The sequence below is a fragment of the Phoenix dactylifera genome, chromosome 4, assembly GCF_009389715.1.
Source record: "Phoenix dactylifera cultivar Barhee BC4 chromosome 4, palm_55x_up_171113_PBpolish2nd_filt_p, whole genome shotgun sequence".
In the NCBI taxonomy this organism is placed as follows: domain Eukaryota; kingdom Viridiplantae; phylum Streptophyta; class Magnoliopsida; order Arecales; family Arecaceae; genus Phoenix; species Phoenix dactylifera.
The window spans coordinates 16,999,425-17,018,066 of NC_052395.1; the positions used below are offsets into that span (position 1 = coordinate 16,999,425).

Genomic DNA, 18,642 nt, shown 5'->3' on the forward strand with positions numbered 1-18,642 from the left:
TTTGGACCCAATGGGTACCGAAAGGCAGTTGAGTATCACGATTGGTGGAGCGCAAGAATTCCCGGAAAATGCTTACGGTTACTCTCGCCCGGGTCGTTCCGGTTGTTCTCGCTGAGGCCACGCCCGCTGCCTGTGCATGATGGATGATTTTATAAAATTGCCCTCCCTGTTGAGCTTTTTTAAGGTCTTGAAGCGAGGGTTGGCGGCTCCGTTCCGGTCACTGGCTTAGGCTTAAAACTACTGCCATAGTCATGGTTTCAAATAAACGAGAAGATGGTTGGAATTATAACAGGCTATTTAGTGCCATGAGGTCTATTATAATTAGTGGCTGTTGTTTGCATGTTTGTCTATCTCTATGTAATATAATAATTCTTAAAATTCACTTTTCGGTAGAAAAAATCAACTTTGTAACTATTTTTCTCGGAAAGAATATGTATCATCCAATAAATGCTATTTTTCATTAAGTGAAATTTGGGTCCAATCTAACGGAGCAATGCCGTTATTGAAACATCGGGGAAATGTTATCCACAACCTTTCTTTATTTGCCAAAGCAATAGCCTGTTCTACGTACACGAGTTCCGGTATAGCCCGCTCTTAACGCAAGGTAGTTGGATGACAAATACGTGGTTTTTGTTAAAAAAATCTCTTTTTCTTGTTTTGGCTACGGCGCATACGTAAACCATTACACAAATCATTTTCGGAGAATGTGCACGTAGACGATATGGACATGGGGACTAGCTGCTCTAAATTGCCTTTTTTTTTTTTTTTGCACCATCCGCCCTCTACCGGTAGGCAAGCATGAACACAGCTTTTAAAATGCCCGAAGCAAGACCAGCATCGTAGCGAGACCTGCCTAACCAACTCGACCATGAATAGTTGACAAATATCAGCCAGTTTCAAGAGAAATGCTATGACTACCAGTCAATGTTCCGAGACTACAGAAGAAGACATTACTCAAGACATCAATCCACCAGCAACCACACACACTGGATGGAGGTATTAGTTTCAAATGCAGATGTCGATAGCTACTAAGATAATAGTACAATGACTTGCCTGCTTTAGCTCACCACTCTGTATGGCCAACAAGGGGTGCAAAAATAATCCCCTTCCTACACTCACATCACTAACATTACCGTATACTTTGAGCTTCAAACTATACTGATAGTGAAGTTACAAGAGCTATTCAAACATCAAAGGCAACTACGGAACATCATTCGGCTGAAGGCTTAATTTCATCTATTTGTATACTCTCTGCATCGTCCCCACTGTTGTTTAACCTGGCCTTGTTTAGTTTTCTGATTCTGACCGTCGTCTGCTTGCCTTGGTGCTGTTTCGGAGGCAGAACCTGAAGTAGACGGGACATGACATAAGCCAGAAGCTCCACCCTGTGTGAAAATGTGAAGTCCAAATGAGCATATTCAAACTCATTGTACGAGACCTCCACACCTGCCCTTCTCATCATCCTGTAGTGCTTCCTCACCATAGAAGGCCGAATAACTTTATCCTTCCGCCCTGCTACGAGATCAACAGGCACGTCAATAAGGTTGTAATACTCCCCCAAGTCCAACGGCTCTGCTGTTCCATATGCTTCCATGTTGGCAGATGCACTTCCATAATCATACATTATGAACTTTCTTGCATGCTTTATCTGTGCAAGGTGAAGGGCCACATGAAGCGATACTCCAGGCATGTCATACATGTTATAATGAGGCAACCCTATCACCCCTATCCAATTTGAGCTGTCGCCCCCTACAACATAGCCCATGAGAGTCTGAACAAGACCTCCCAAGGCAGGGTAGTTGTGGAAGTCTCTGGCTAACTTGTTTAGAAGCATCCGAAAGAATCTGGTAGGTATATACAGTGCGGGCACAATTGGAGCAAGCACTGGACCAATCACAAGGAGGAGTCTCTCTATTAAGGTAAATGCTATTGCAGAGTCCTCATGGAAGCCTGCAGGAGATAACAAGATCAACCTTGACAGCCTATGAGGCTTTGCTTCGATCCTACGTGTTATGAGATACATCAGCATCACTGCTCCTCCCAGGCTGTGGCATACTGCACAAAGTTTATAGGGCTGATCACAGACTTCATCTTCTGAATCAGATTTGCAGATTATGTTTAACTCGGACGTTTTTATTTCATGTATCTTTTCTATCATTGCAGGTACATCTTGTGTCCCATGCTCATTGATGGAATATCTCCAGTACCTACATTGAATTGATACTTTAGTTTGGTGCAGACAAATGGACATGTATATGTTCATGCATAACTGCATAAATAAAATACACATAGATAGATAGGGTGGAGAGAATTTACGAACCTGAGCTCAAGTTTTACATATGAAGCAATTTTTCGTGTTAAGCCACTAATTTTTGCGTAAAGAAATGTGAGGGTGGAGAGAATTTATGACCCTATATTCAAGTTGACATACTAAGCACCTTATCATGTCAAGCTATTCATTATGTCTAAAGAAAAATGAGAGCTAGGTAATTAGATGGCCATCAAAAGTATAATTATTCCAGCAACATATAATCAAACCTGGCAGTCAAAGCTGAGCCAACCTTATTGGGGGTGGGATTCAAGTCACGAACCTAGCCTAGATTTAAGTCAGACTTGATTAGGGTTCAATTCACAAACTTTGCCCAGATTTAAGCCAGACTTCCCCCAACAAGTTATTAACATGTGTTCCAACCATGCTAGAGCATCGACCCAACTTGTTTCACTAAGTTACCTAGTTTAGTCAATCAGATCAAGGGTTTGAAGGATAAGGCCATTGAAACCTATCCTTCGAGACATTGCATGCCCTATCTTCATTTCTTTTTTGAAAAGCCCATCTATTGGCTTTTGCCCTAGATTCCAACACAGTTGTTTCACCTTGGTTTCATCTGTCAAAACTAATAAGTTTAAAGGTTACCAATCACCCGTATCTAGAAAGCAAAAAGGTCTTTAAATGATTTGTGCTTACAATGCACAACCAAATCTCTAATAGTCAAGGACCCCAATATCTAATAAATTAGTTACATTAAGACCATGATATTCCTTTTGACTATACTCAGGGTAATGAAAGCCAAAATTAAGTTATAGATAGAGCTTGCTCAAAAATACTAGCCTACAGCACCCTTACTCCTAATGCAAGCCTTCTACTAAACAAGAAGTTGCTCAAGGGATTGGTATCTCCATGCAACTCAAACCAAGCACCTGCCAAGAATTGTCAGTCCCTTGTGAACGTCACAGTCCAGAAAGACACACCTTCCTGGGTGATTGTTATAGCCATCCAGAATGTATATTATCAACAGTTATTTGATTACAGCAAAATTACTATGTCAATATCATAATTATTTACAAGAGGAAATATTTTGTCTACAATTACTATGCTGATATCATAACTTACTTGCGTGAGGAAATATTCTTGTCCACGTGCTCCCTTGAAACCAAACCACGTAAGTTCCCTAGAAATACGTCATAACCTGTAAAATGAGAATAATGAAAGTGAACTGACTGCTTTTATCTGTTTATATACCAACTTGCAAGATTGGATACATGGCTGATTATTTGGGTCATACAATTCATTTCAACATAAAATGACACCAACCTTGATCAAAAGCCGCAAATGCAGGAGAACCAACAACACCATTAGACACCCAACTAGGAAAAAAACAAAACAAATGAATTAGATTATGATATGCTTTGATTTATATACAATTCATGATGCCTTTTATGCAACTAGACATGAAATGCCATCAAAGAAATCCATGTTCTTTTTGTCAATGAAACAAAGAAAATTTTCCTCAAAAAGAAAGCGAAGAAATATGTTTACACTTTACAATTTAGCATTAAAAATATGACTTCTAAGCTTCAGAAGATATTGGTAATGTTAATAATCTTAAAACCTAATATGGCTACATAACTCTTTCCATTGAAATGTCATTTTCTAAATAACAACTCACCAAAATCAGTAACAAGACAAAGCCCAGATTTTGGTAATGCAACTGTATATGGTTAACTACATCAAACATCCATGCTTCTATTCTAGCACTATTACATATGATGCGTGGATGACAAATCACATTGCAGTAAAAGTGTTCTCGCATGGTCAAGATAAATGTCAAAAAATGGAACAGCTTTAAATGTTGTCCAGCTATTCATTATGAAATGGCTCCCAATTTAACTTATAGTATTTGAATGTTGACTGTTCAATTTGAAACTGGTGACCCAGATGGGCTGGTGAAGATACATCCTAACCGGTAACTGTTGTTCTATATTTTCAGTTCCTACCCCAAATACAGTAAATATCTCGAGTTTTATGAGTATAATTTACAAAAAGGGAAGAGTGAGAAATGAGAATATGATTATTGTGCTCCTCTACATCTTCCTCCCTCTTCCGATCATGACTGGCACCTCCATCACCCTAATTGGCATTTGATGTTGCCCATCAACATTGGCAGCAACAAGGGCAGCAAAAAGAGGGGAGGCAAATCTCAGAGAGAGAGAGAGAGAGAGAGAGAGAGAGAGAGAGAGATTTGGGGGGGGGGGGATTGGTGGCGGCGGCAAGTTGATGAAGGAAAGAGGTGTAGCGTGATCAGGTTTAGTCAGCATTGACAGAGGGGGGGAGGGGGAGAGAGAGAGGAGTAAGAGTGAAGATGAGTAGGGCCTTGGCATTAGCAAAGTGAAGGGCAATAGAGCTTTGGCATTGGCCAAGAGGAGGGCAACAGAGAAGACCATGTTCTGGGAGAAGAGAGATCTGAGTTATAGCTGTAGAAGATAGGAAAGGATGAAAAGGATTGACACTCCTCTTCAGGTCTATGTAGCAGCTTATTTTCAGGATTGAAAAGAAATTGAAAGAAAAAAAAAATAATGCAACTAGTTGCCAACTATTTGTCCATACACTTCCTACAACAAGGTCTGAGATTCATGCTCTCATATCAATAAAACATAAAAATATTATATAGCAACCCTTAACTTTTTTGTTATAGGTCAAATGGATTATGGCCACCGGAGGTGAGATTCACATCCTTTTTATTCCCCTCCACCAATTCTCACTTTCGCAGTCAGATTAAATGCAACTCGTTATTTAAAACCAAGCTATAAGATGAAGAGATTAAGATATCACAGGTTTCTAGTCATTGATTGGCATTATGATCTGTGCAAGAAAAAAGAGATAAGATAAATGAATCTCCTCGCCTCCAACCCCTCATTGGGTTACTCACAATGACTCATTCTCCAATCAAAAACCCCACCATCACATCCAATTACAACCGGGACTCGCACAACCCAATCCTCTGACCCCAATACCCATCTCCACTTCATCACCTCCAACACCTGCATCTTCCTTGCTTTCTATGTTTTGGGTTCGTTTGCTGGTTGTCTGTGTGCCTAGGTGTAGGATCCACTTAATATCTGAGAATTCTTTTTCTTGTGGAGCTGTGTCCAAGTGTAATACTAATGTCCATTTTTTAGTGTCAAGTGCAGGTACCTTAGGCTAAATTAAAGGGTCCTGGAGATACCATTCTTGCTATGCAACCTCATTTCCCATCAATCGTCTTCCCTTTTTTACATGTCCTCCATCCCCCTTGCTTTTCTGACAATCATCTCCTTTAGTGTTTTAAATGGCAATCTCAACCACCTGTCATGCCACGTTTAAATTGCTGCAGATGGTTGTAACTTGTCATACCCTGCATGTTCCTAAACTTAATTTCATATTATATCTATTTGATATGTTTAAACTGCCATATGTCTATATGTTGTGCTTATTTGGGTTATTAGAATGAGCTTAAAAGGGTGAAACACACAACAATGACCCTTTGACCTTCTATTGATAAGATCTCATAAATCACTTTGAATTGTTGAGTGAAACCAATTCCATGCAACAGTAGATTTCAAGATCTTTGAAACTTGCACAAATCTGACCTATTTTGTACTTTAAAAAACAAGTTAAGATATGACTCATTGAAGTCAGGCCACTTGTGCAGTCCTGATATAACACGCTTTGTGGGTTATTCCTAATATCCAAATTCTGGGCTCATGGATGAAATTTTTTGGCTTGGAAAACCCTAGATGACTAATAATTAGTGCAAGATTTATAACCATAAAAGCAGATACAGGAAAAGGTTAGATAAGTGTGTTTTAGGCTTTTAGCACAAATTATGCTAAACATGAAACTTTACAGTCATCCTACAAATATAATACGAAGTTCAGATAAAACTTTACGGGAAAAGGTTCGATAAAAGTGTTTTAGCACAAATATAATATGAAGTTCAGATAATACACAAAGACACCAAAAATAAAAAAATAAGCTACATATTAAACTCATTTAATGATTAAAAATGAGTATTATCATAGATTAAACAATTACATCATAAAACCAATGAGGCCACATAATATAAAGACAAAAATATACAAGACAAAAAATATGTCAAACCCAATATGCAAATGTACTAATAAAATAGAAACCAGTATAGTCAACGCAGATTGTTAGAGCTTACAATTGCGTTACAATGAACAAGAACATCATATGACAGAGAGCTCACCCCATAGATGTATCTAATACTCCATGTTGCAGATAGACAACCTTCCGTGAATCACGCCTGTAACATGCCACATGTCCCACGTCAGCATATTAAGCAGATCAAGCAAGTGAATCAACGACTAAACCATAATTAAAGCTTTTCAACCTCGGAATTCTCTCCAGAAGTAGCACATATCCATCAGACGTAACCACCCGGATAGCCTCATAAGGATACCTAAATCCAGAAAGACAATGTCAGCTTCGACTACATTAAAGCATGGTTCCAAAAGTTAATCTTCTTATGCAAATAGATGCATAACTAAAACCTACGATAAACAGAACTTCATTATTCAAATAAATTAGGGGCAGGAAACCATCATGAGAAGATTTAAAAAAGAGAAGAAAATTAAGCATCAGCTTTATGAATCCTTCATTGTTGATCAGCAATACAACTTAAACTCTGTCACAAGCTGTTTCAGATCCATTATTTATCCTCAATTGGTTCAACCCCAAACTTTCTCTATTTTGCTCACTTCTACCATCTTATCAAATATTTTGCAATTTGGTGCCAAGAAAACTGTGAAAAATATAAAACAACAGGAGAACAATAAAGGATCTAAAATTTATTTGATATGGTTTTGCTGTAAAGCTGTCAAAAAGATCATGTCAGATCAAAGAGCCTGGCATTGAGCGAGCGCACATATATACATACACATACATGTATCTACAAGCATAAATATAGAGGTGGACTAGAATCTGGTTGACAAAAATTCAGATTAGATCCGGTCAGCCTTGACCAGAAGATAGGGGCCCGATACCAATGATCCGATTTGTTGGATGTGATCTACAACCTTTAAACAACTTGCACGCTAAATATCAAGTGATTTGGAAACCCCTAGCCTGTGCATTAAGTGATAAAAAATAGATAATTTAAATAACATAAAACAATGCATGTTTTTAACCATTTTGATGCATAGGCCAAGGGGATCCAAATCATGACTTTTCATGTATAAGCAATTTAGACATAGTAGATCACATCCATTGCTTTGATCATCGATGTCCTATCGTCTAGTCAAGACTAATCGGATCTCACCTGAAATCCGGTTAACCAAATTCTAGTCCACCTCCATAAATATGGATGTATGAATTATATAGGCATATATGTGTATATATGCATGTATGTATCACTTATTGAATTACCTGAATCATTTTTAACCTTTTCGCAAGTTCTCTGTATATTTTCTTCTGAATCACAAATATATGCACCGAGCCAAGTTATTCTTAAATGAAAACATATGAGCAAGGATTCGACTATTTGAGTACTGGCTTGTACAAGTTCATGCAATTGTATCGTTACTGGTATGGTACGCCGCTCATAGCAGAATGGTACTAGCACATGAAGTACACTAATTTTTGTCATGCTAGTGCATGGAGGTGTACCTTGTATTGGTACAGTCTCATACCACACCAGTTCGTACTAGTAACTTAGTGATAGGATACCACTATTGGTACTTTAAACCTAGCTTTTTTATGGGTCAAATGACAATTTGCCTCTAATAATGACTATTTGCCATTTGACCCATAATAAACCACCAACTAAATTTATCATGCAATGTCCTACTTGCACTTTGTAGGCAGAACTTGGTTACAAGGCTCATTATCTCATTCAAATTCTTCTGACAAGAATGCAACTTTGGGAGCCCTCATCAAGCTAACACAATCAACAAAGTGTCCAATTGTACCCACCTACACCTAAAAGAAACCCCAAGCCCCTAGACTCAAATAAACTAAAAACATTTCATGTTATACCCAGTTGGTTCAATTTAGGTTATTTTAGCATAAGTTGGTGGTCCCACCAGTCATGTGGTCAATAGGCACTCTAAGGTATCACAATCTAACAAAATGGGTACTTGCGTTAAACCAAAATCTAAGAATAAGATAGTCGAGAGCAACTGAAATATTCCTATGTTACACACAACATGATACATGTAATACACATATATGTGATCAGACATAACATTTATCAGTTTGGGTTAAGTTTGGCTAATCAAGATAAGGAGGTTGTTTATAAGGCAGTGCCGACTTAGACCTGCATTCCATCTTAACCAAACCAAGAACAAGGTGATTGTTTGTGAGCTCATAATCAAACTAAGCTCCACTTCCCAACCTAAAACAAGTTCAGGTTTGGTTTTGGAACAGATCACATGAACTAGCTTTCCTCTAATATTGGGCTGGAGTTATTTGTCCATGCAATAATGACGATGTCATGGCTTCCTCAGAGATTGACAATGTAAATGGTAGCTAAAATGTCAATAGGAAAATAAGAAAATAAATTGCTCTGGCAAGAATTTTTAACCAATTCTTAGAGGATTATGTTGACTGTTAAAATCTACTTGATTATTTCCTTTCCCAACTTAAAAGCTATTCTGTAAAGCAAACCTCATTTTATTAGGTAAAAGCTTGGATGATGATGATTGTGACTGATAGACTCCTGCGGCATAAAAAAATTATCACTTAAACAGCTTGAAAGAGATCTGTTCTCAAAAACTATGAAAATGTTACTTTCTTGGATGAATCAGCCCACTCTGAAACCTAAACTTCATCCACTTGCATGGAGTTTGTAAATGGCCATTCTCATGATATAATCAAGTGAGATGCAAAGAGTGAAACATAACAAATCATTTCCTAATGGAAATTTATGGAAATCATTGTCACATGCTTTGAATTCTTTAAATTAATGGAAAGTTTAAATAATTCTTGATATATTTATCTTGATATACTGATTATACCTTAAATTAGTAAATAACAAAAGGGCATGTACTTAAAAAAAAATTCAGTGAGTTCTGCACATGGATCACAACTTACACCTCAGTTTTTGTAAATTTTGCTGAAACCTTCCAAATTTCTACCAAAACATAAACATTTATTTAATGAGGCCAGAGGATATGATAAATTATGTGGCTGCCAGGTAGGCCATTCAAGTTTGCTCTCCTACTTCACAGGAGGTAAACCTTACTCTTTCATTCATAATATGTAAACACACCTTATGTTAAAATTTAAAAATAGTGTCAGGCGATCCTTTAGATATGCCAAATTTGACGTTTGATGGAATATTAATCAGTTACCTTAAAAATATTATATAATCACTACAAACATGGGCAATTTTGGAAACTGAATTCCTCGTCATCTCCCAGCAACAAACCTAAACTCTCATGCCTCAATATGTTTCCTGATCTCTCTCTCCTCTTGTCATCCACATCTTAACTACCCCATTGGACTCTATTGCTAACTAGAACTCCAGAGTACTGTTTTTTTTTAAGTTTTAAAAAGTTTCCATACAAAACTTTCCCAGGGTTCATGAAACAATTATAATCTTACCATATCTCATTTCAAATCCGATCATGTCCCTTTTTTCTTTTCTCTTTTACGAAAGCAGCATTTTCAACTATAGTTTCAAAAAATATGAAAATAAATTTACCTTGACATTTTCTTTCTTTGTCTATTATACTTAATATGCAAAAATATGCATCGATGCAAGTATATTTATTATGTACATACATGTACATGTATATGTTTCTGCATGTATCTATATATGTATAACCTTTTTAGGACAATTGCTAGCGACACTAATCTTGCATCTGTCCATATATGAGTAGGACCATCAATGATATTGAAAACATGCACCGATTCTTTTGCATGGGATAAGACTGCCAACCTGCAGGCTAAAGGGTTGCATATAGTAGTTTGATTCTAATAGTATCTGTTTCTGAATTATTCTCTTTGTATCTTTCAATCTAGGCAAGGTTGCAACAAATTCCACTAAGAAAGAACACAAAATGAGAAGTTACTTCATACCCAAGTTCTGATATGACATCCTGACAAGTTCGAGCATCCGTATTTAGAGACTGATGAAATGTAGTCTGCCTTTCAGTTGGAGTTGGATCAGCATCACCAAGAGTAGCAGTTTGAACAGGTACATCTGTGTCACTATCATAATTATCCCTTCCACTACTTTCATGGGATGAAAACCATCCAAATAATCTTTGGCGCACTTCAGAAGGTGAAAGAATAAAATGTGCTGCCTTGTGAAAAATGTCAAAAACTGATTCAATAAATATCTCGATAGCTAGCTGGAGATCCTGGATAATGTTAAATCAGATGTAAGAAACTGAATTTTTATACTGGAAAATTTTCCTAAGAAACTAAAAGACAAACAACAAATTAAAATATGGTAACAAAAGAATCAGCATGACACAGAAAAGAACCTCCACAGTACCTCAACAACTCCACGTCTCCGGTCAGTGGCACGCTGAACAACATGGTCCTTAAGTTGAACTGACTTCTTGGTAAGATGAGAACATGATGACTGGTGGCCTTTTGGGCTATTTTTAGGGAATGTTCCAACTCTCCATACACCAGCTGATTCAAATAGGATAAGTGGTACCTTAAGAAGAAATGTTGCAGGCCACAAAATCCAGGAAAGCAGGCACTTGATAACACGTAGTACACGTCGATCATATCTGCTGAGACTGCTTGTATGGGATAAGCGTGAAGATTGAGACATAGGAGAGGCAGGAAACATACTTTCCTCATTATCTTCTTCCCCGGATATAGAATCTACTGTTGAGGAAGTTTCAGCATCCACAGAAAGTTCATGGATGAATTCGTTGAAAGAAGAAACCCCACTGTCATCATAAAGAACCATCATTGTGCTAAAAATCGTTAGAGATTGACCAGAATATATTACAAGAAAAACAGACTTCTTCCTTGACAAAACCAGACCAAATAACAAGCATACAAGGAGCTGGATTTCCAAACCAGAATTGTCTATCAAGATGTCATTCAGTTGACAGCAAGCAGAATAAGTATCCATTACCATGTGAAAAAGAAATGAAGTGAGAAAATCTAGTCCTGGTATAAGTCCATGGAAGTGACTCTTACACAAATTCCATTGTGCACCCGAATATTGAAGATACCTCTCATTATCAGCATGAGCAACATATCAGGTTGCGCTATAGCAAGTCCAAGCCTGCCTGACTCACTTGCACCCTGCCTACCTGAATCAGTTGCACACTTGCCTTGCCTGTCCATCTTCTAGTTTGTCTAATGTCAATGGTAGCAAAAGATCTTGACAAGAATGCCATCCATCAGCTATGTAAAATTTTTCTGAGATTTCTACCAAGTCATGGCAATGCTTGTAACTAAGGTTTGGATCACAAGCATTGCACATATGTCTTTTCATTTTATAGGAAAGTAATTTCAAAAAAAAAAAGAACTTTAGCAAGTAGTCACCCAATAAGGACTTAAAATCAACATGGTAACTCAAAAAACAGTCGGCAAAGAGACGACATCAGGGTGCCAAACCTTCCCGTCAATGTGGACTCTTGGGAAAGATCAGCCCGGCTTGCCTAATTAGGAGGGAAGGGGGAAAATCCTCTAAAACCCTAAAAGAATGGAATTCTCTTCGTCCACCCTTGCACACCTTTTGTCTTCAACTGTAGATTTCCACTTCGTTTCAATAGCATCCATCATTAACTGCCCAAAATTGTAAATAGTCTACTAGGAAATTCCAATTACAGACTTGACACAATTGTCAGATAGCATCCATTAGAATAGAAGATCATTTTCAACAAAAGCCAAAATCTAACTTACTTTTCCATCCAACGAGGAAGTCGAGGTCCGCGAAGAGTGGGTCTCAGCTCCCAGCCATGGAGGCCTTCTAAAATGCTAGTATTCCCTGGCAGAATGGTCAATACAAGTGCTGAACATCCATTAATCAGCCTCGCAATATTGTTCAAAGATTCATAAGTGAATGTCTTCACTGATCTGCAAAATAAAAAAGCCAATTAATACTATCCTACATTTTTCAGTATTGCAGGACCCAAAAAAGAGAATAGGTTTTCAGGCATTAAGTGAGTGGACTGTTACATGGTCAGCAAATCAGTCTAACAGAAAGAAAATCATATACACAAGCATAATCAATATGGCATCACAATCCTAAGAAATAGAATGAAAAATGCATTATATAATATATTTCAATTTATATATCGAATAAACAGGGCACAAGTTTATATGCAAAATGTCAGCAGGACAAAATGATAGTTATAATTTATTTGTTTGTCTTTATTTTGGGAAAAAACAAAAACGATAACGAATCAGCATATAGATTAATCTTGCAATGCTAGATGGAACTCCTTGTCAGAAGATATCTTGAATATGGCTGACAAAGGAGTGTCCATACCATCAGCTACAGTCTTGAATTAGATGAATCACCTTCAACATAGTAAATGATCAAAACACAACTGCTGACTCAAACCTATGCTGGAACATACAAACTTCTGGAATTCAAATCCAAGTGGTAAAGGAAAGAAGAGGTAGGGTGTTATATTGTCATGTTGTTTCATCTACTACAACAAAAAGTAGACAAGAAACTGCTAGATGAGAATGTTCTATTTATCAAAACAAAGATATGAAAAGAGTGAAACGGATTATATAGGACACACGCTACATACAACAAACTGCATAGCATCTTAACTACTTGCATTCATGCAACTGAGATACTGACAACAAGACATAGACACACCACTGGCCCCATATCTCCTCCTCCCACCAAAATCCCTCATATTTCAACCGATTAAACAATACTACTGTAGATACAGAAAATTCTTGATTTAGAAGAAGGTTAGCATTGACTACTGACGATGACCTAAAATGAAACCATGATGATACATGCTTGCTAAACTCCTAAAATGCCCAAGTACAAAGTCCTGTCAATCAAATGACAAGTTATGCCTAGACAACTCTTGGAACATTGACGTTAGTCTTCCTTTAGCCTTTAAATGTTGATTGATTATCAGACCACAATGTAAGCCGTTAAATCTGCCGAGGGTAATTAGAATATCAGTTTAATATGCCCTATTCAACACTAATATCCTAAATGTATTTACAGTGGTCCTTTGCAATGACTAAGGCCCCGTTTGGGGGAGCTGTTGGCAGTAGAGCTTTTGAAAGTAGAGCTTTCTGAAGTAGAGTTTATATAAAAAGTTGTTTGCTATTTGGTAACTACATTTCTAAAGTGCTGTGCCACTTTAATATATATTTAGTAAACAAATTAAAAAAGTACTTTTGGTATGACAAAATGACCATAAAGGATATTGCATAGTATTATACAACAGAGCATAATAAAATATAATATGTATTAATACATAAATATATGATATAGTATAATATTACTGTAATATAATATAATATTATTATAATATAGTAATATAATATTATATACTATAAAATAATAATTTAATATAATATTAAATTATTTAACATAACATATCAATGATATAATGTAATATAATATTATATTTATAGTATAATACAATAATAATGATATAACATACTATAATTATTAGCGTAAATTAATTTTTTCATAATATAACAAATTTTCTAATTATGTGATAAAATTGGTTAAACAATTATTAAAGGGACATTTTGTGTAATTGTTATATTTTATCATGGGTATTTTGGTCAAAAAAATAGTTTTCCGACCGAGCCTAAAAGTGCTTTTCCGAAAAGCTCCAAAATGGAGCTTCTCCCAAAAGTTATTTTTAGCTTTCTGAGAAAACTAAAACAGCTTCCCAAAATTTTTACCAAGCACTTCTATTTCATCTAAAAATACTTTTGGATGGCTAAAAAATGCTTTTTGGCCTTCCAAAAACTCCCCCAAACAGGGCCTAAAAAACTTAACAAAGTAGTGAGTTGCAAGCATGTTGCTTTAACTGAGGTTTTTAGTTGCGCATATTTATATCATAACATTCAAGCACTAACAGAATATTCAGAAAATCATCACATCAAAAAATGCAATGGTTTGTATCATCTCATCAAAGGATATAACTATAGTTGGCCAACAATCCTGTTTCTAAATTGGAGCATTTTGAGCAAAATAACAATCATTGAATAGATTGACTGTACTGGTAGAACTTTGTTAGTGTCATTTACCCACCAGTTTCCATCCAAAGGTACCGGTTGTCTCAATTTCATGGCGGAAGCAAACCTCCAGCGCTGAAATTATGTTTATATTTACAGAAACTAATAGGAATGACCAGTCGCACATCCCTGTCCAAAAACTATAACTAACAAAGACATTGCAGTAGTGGACAATCCATGGTTACATACATGAACCTTCTGAAAAAAACTCAAGCTTTCAGGATCGAAGGGTTAGAATCAACTATAGATGAACCAGCAAGATTCCAAGATCTTAACAACTAGTTCCATGATCTTATATTCATGAATAATACCTCATTAGATTCATGACTGAATCATGAGAGCAATTCATCAAACTCCAATACAAGACCTACAAATTAGCAACAAGGTTAAATGCATTTTAGACTGTTCCAACATTTTGTGGTTACCCAAGCTAGCCAACCACAGCTTGATTGTGATAGGAATCCTCAAAATAGATATGCTTGTAGAACCTAAATTGAGATTATTTTAAAATTTTGAAGTATTAATATAAATTTCAGTAACCAATTAAAGGGTTGCAGCCTTGTAGGCAAAAGTTCTGAATCTTGAGAATTTTTTTTGATATGCATTATGCAATCCTTCCCTTCTTTAGCTGATTTACTCAATCTTAATTTACCTTATTTTTCCTACAATTTCCCTCATATTTTTCAGATACATCATGTTCAGAAATCGTAGTTCATCAAAGCCTTTCATGGTTTAGATCTGTCAGAGAACTATTAAGCTGTCAAAAGAAAGGCTGTAGGAAGATTTTATGACATTAAGAAATTTAGTATAAATATTGCTTGATTTTTAATGCAGACCATGCATTTTCCATTTCATTTAATTCTTCAATCTTGACTTCTGCATCTCTTGTATCTTTCATTCATGTGCCGTACATTTTTCCTGCTGCATCAAGAGACATACAAGTGAAAGTTCCAAAATGATTCTGGACTCCCAGTTGAGAGTTCTTATCAAGGCAATAAAATGGGAAAAGATTTATGCTTGTGGGAAAATATCTTTCCAACATAAGATAAAAATATTCTTTTAAAGCTTCGTTCCCTTCAACTATTGTTCTTCTTCTAAAGTTAAGGATCATGATACCTATATGGAAAGTCATAGTCCCAAAAAGAGAAGAAGCTTACACGAAATTATGTCGATCATTCTACCTTAATTTTTCACATTTATCCTTGATGGTCAACCCCAACCACCCCAAAAAAAATCCAAGAAGAAAATGTCACTAATTCATATTACAGCGTAACTAAAACACCCACTACATTATGCCTAATATAAAAGATAGCATAAAATCTTCACTTTCTTTATATTCTACAATCCAAGTTCCAAAAACAGATGAGAATGAACAACTGGAAGAAGATCCTAGTGGAATTCAGGGTTCTGATATGTCAGATGGAATATCATGGCTGTAATATGTGGAACATGATTATTCATACACAAGGAGTTAAGAACCTTTCTTATATAGAGATGGTGAAATGAGTTTAACTGTAAGGTGACAAGCAAATCCTCTTAATAACGATGCGGTCAAATAACAACAAACAAGTTCCTAAGAGCGAAAAGGTCTCTCTGTCTCTCTTTCTTGCAAGCAAAAAATTAAGTAAATAACAGCAACACAAATTCCTTAGAAGAGACCATGATTTGAGGTAAGGCCTTGAGTGATAATGTTTGAATTAATGCCCAGTTCTTCAAAATGTGAAGGATGATGATTTGCAGCATTTCTACTGAAAGAAGAAAAAAATAACAGTAATTATGTCATCACCATCATTTTTTATCTGACATGCACATTCAAGTAAGGAACTTTAAGATAATGTTGAGAATCATTACAAAAGCTGAAAAAGCCATCATTTTTTATCTGGCATGCACATACAACTAAGGAACTTTCAGACAATGTTAAGAATGATTAGAAAAGCTGAAAAAACAATATCAAACTCAAAGAGGAGTTGTATTGAAGAGGGACTTCTAGTAGAGGACAGCCTCTAGGTCCATCTGATTTAAGGGGCAAAATTGACCACTCCATATGAACCAACAAGTATTCAAGATGTGTATATCGATAACCACAGATTAAACCAATACAACCTAACACTTGTTAGGAGGTCTGTCCAAGATTTGCCAGCACAATTTAAATAACATGCCAAACTGTGACATTTTAAGCATCGAAAATTCGTTAAATGATTTCAACATATTTTAAGAATAGATTTGAATTTCTGTTGGTTACTCATCATTAATCTAGTCAATCATATCTTAACTAGACTCAAAATCATGTAAATAGATCCGCTATTTCGATTTCAGATCTTTAGGTTACAATTTTTTGTAGATCTGGTTAAACTACCAACCAATGGATAACAAACAAATCTTGTGATTTTGAAATATTCCATTTCTTTCTGAAATTGGTGAATTTCGTTCACGTTGATTTTTCTCTTTGCATCTCTTAAGTTCATACCATCATTCCTCCTTCTTCCTTCACTTCTTTAACATTGATATTTCCTCCTTTATCTCTAATATAAGTCCATGATGATCCCACTAGGTCATCGACATCTATTATAGCCCTTCAACTAATCATGAGGCATGAAACGGAGATACCTATAGCGGAAAACAACGTCGACCATCATCAGTCTAGTACCAATTCAAAGGAGCATCAACATAAAAGTAGAAAGCCGGCCTTCACGAAATGGATAACATTCTACAACAGAAAGCCATTCCTTCGGTCATGAAAAGAAAAACCTGTAACATCTGATTAATTTATCTGGCAGTTAATACCTGAACGCTGATGGCTGCCATTCAAACTCGAAAGCTTCCATGTATCATCCAAAATATTGCTGATCAGCATCCAGAGCGCATTAAATTCGACGCAAAAATAAAGCAGGAGGCGAGTACATATCATTCCACAATATTTTTTCGAACATCTTGAGTTAAACCAATCTTTCATCAGATAATTAGGTTACACCCACCTTCCCCATCGGTCTGGTACAAAGAGCTAGGCGATGCATCACCCAACCGACTAACCCATCACAAATTCCTATTCGATCCTCTTACTCATTACATCAACCCATCAAAATAAATAATTTAAATTTTCAAATCAAGTCAATAAATGTAAACCCAATCTCAAGAAATCAAATTAGGAAAATTTCTGACTCAAGAAGAACAATCAGCCGCAACCCGACAGAAAATTAAAATTCACACAAGATACTCCGATAACGGAAAAAAATAGAGGAATAATTTGAACGGAGAAATACGGAGAGAGATCAAGAAAGAAAACTGACTCCTTCGTGACGGCAAGAACGTTGTCCACGAACCTCCGCAGCATAGTAATCGATTCTATATCCCGGAGAGAGAAGGCGAGGGAGGGAGATTACAAAGGGCAAAAAACGAGCAAGGAGAAGCAAATATCGCCTGAAATAGGATAGAGAGAAGGGTTGAGGGTATGGGAAAAGAAGGCTTCGTTTCACTTGGACTGCCTTCCTTTTACCTAACGGAGGGAAAGTCGAGAAAAACGATAGTCCGCGTACGAAGTTATACGCGGGGTCCGAGATCTATTTTGGCCACGTGGATGGGTAAGCTCAAGTCCGCACTTTATATTTTTATGCGGGCGCAGGTTCGGGGGGATGATGGAATGTGATGCCTTTCCTGGTACGCACGCACCGACCAACGTACGGTGTAGGTCGGTTATAGGATACAGGCATCGCTGCACCACTTGTTTGACACCCGACCTGCACCCTGGGGTGGACCCGACATTTAAGTTTGGCTGCATGTCCCTGAGGGTTCTTAGACGGGTGCAACGAGTTGGGTGCTGCTGAGCATGCATCTTCCTTTGCGTATGGAGTGTAGCTTGAAAAAGAAGGCGTACATTAATCTAGGTTAACTATTTTTCTCTCATTGTTTATGGATGTCCTTCCACAAAATAAATAAATATTTGTAATTTGTAAGAGCGACGTCCTGCCACGTGTGAGGTGATGATATGACCTGTCGCACAAGTTGATAAACTTTTTACACGACAAAAACATGCGGCATGGAAACCATGTGGTGTGAGAATAGTTAAATATTTTATCTGGTCCCCTTCTTTGAACCAGGGCTAATAAAAACAAGCGTGCCATTCTATGTTCCCTCCCTGCAATAATTACATATCTCCGCAA

At 36.7% G+C, this 18,642-nt stretch overlaps 1 protein-coding gene across 2 annotated transcripts; it reads right to left on the bottom strand.

Annotated features, from left to right (window-relative positions):
- Positions 1-894: 894 nt before the first annotated feature.
- LOC103708190 lies at positions 895-17,994 on the bottom strand. 2 transcript variants are annotated; one of them, XM_008793012.3, is made up of 9 exons: positions 17,773-17,994; positions 12,158-12,331; positions 10,782-11,190; positions 10,361-10,644; positions 6,672-6,740; positions 6,528-6,584; positions 3,593-3,645; positions 3,392-3,467; positions 895-2,207 (listed from the first exon to the last, which is right to left on the bottom strand). In XM_008793012.3, the coding sequence occupies exons 1-9, from the start codon at positions 17,814-17,816 to the stop codon at positions 1,211-1,213; spliced, it is 2,163 nt and encodes a 720-aa protein (XP_008791234.2). In that variant the 5' UTR covers positions 17,817-17,994; the 3' UTR covers positions 895-1,210. The 2 variants fall into 2 exon arrangements, with proteins under 2 accessions (XP_008791234.2, XP_026660856.2); XM_026805055.2 differs by lacking the exon at positions 17,773-17,994 and adding an exon at positions 17,270-17,476.
- Positions 17,995-18,642: the final 648 nt, after the last annotated feature.

Bases quoted from the DNA above. Each gene is read 5' to 3' on its own strand.
- LOC103708190 (XM_008793012.3), bottom strand. From the start codon at position 17,816: ATGCTGCGGAGGTTCGTGGACAACGTTCTTGCCGTCACGAAGGA. The intron at 12,332-17,772 runs GTCAGTTTTCTT...TTTATTTTGCAG, and splicing joins GTTCTTGCCGTCACGAAGGA to ATCAGTGAAGACATTCACTT. The intron at 3,646-6,527 runs GTGAGCTCTCTG...TTTTTTTCCTAG, and splicing joins GTATTAGATACATCTATGGG to TTGGGTGTCTAATGGTGTTG.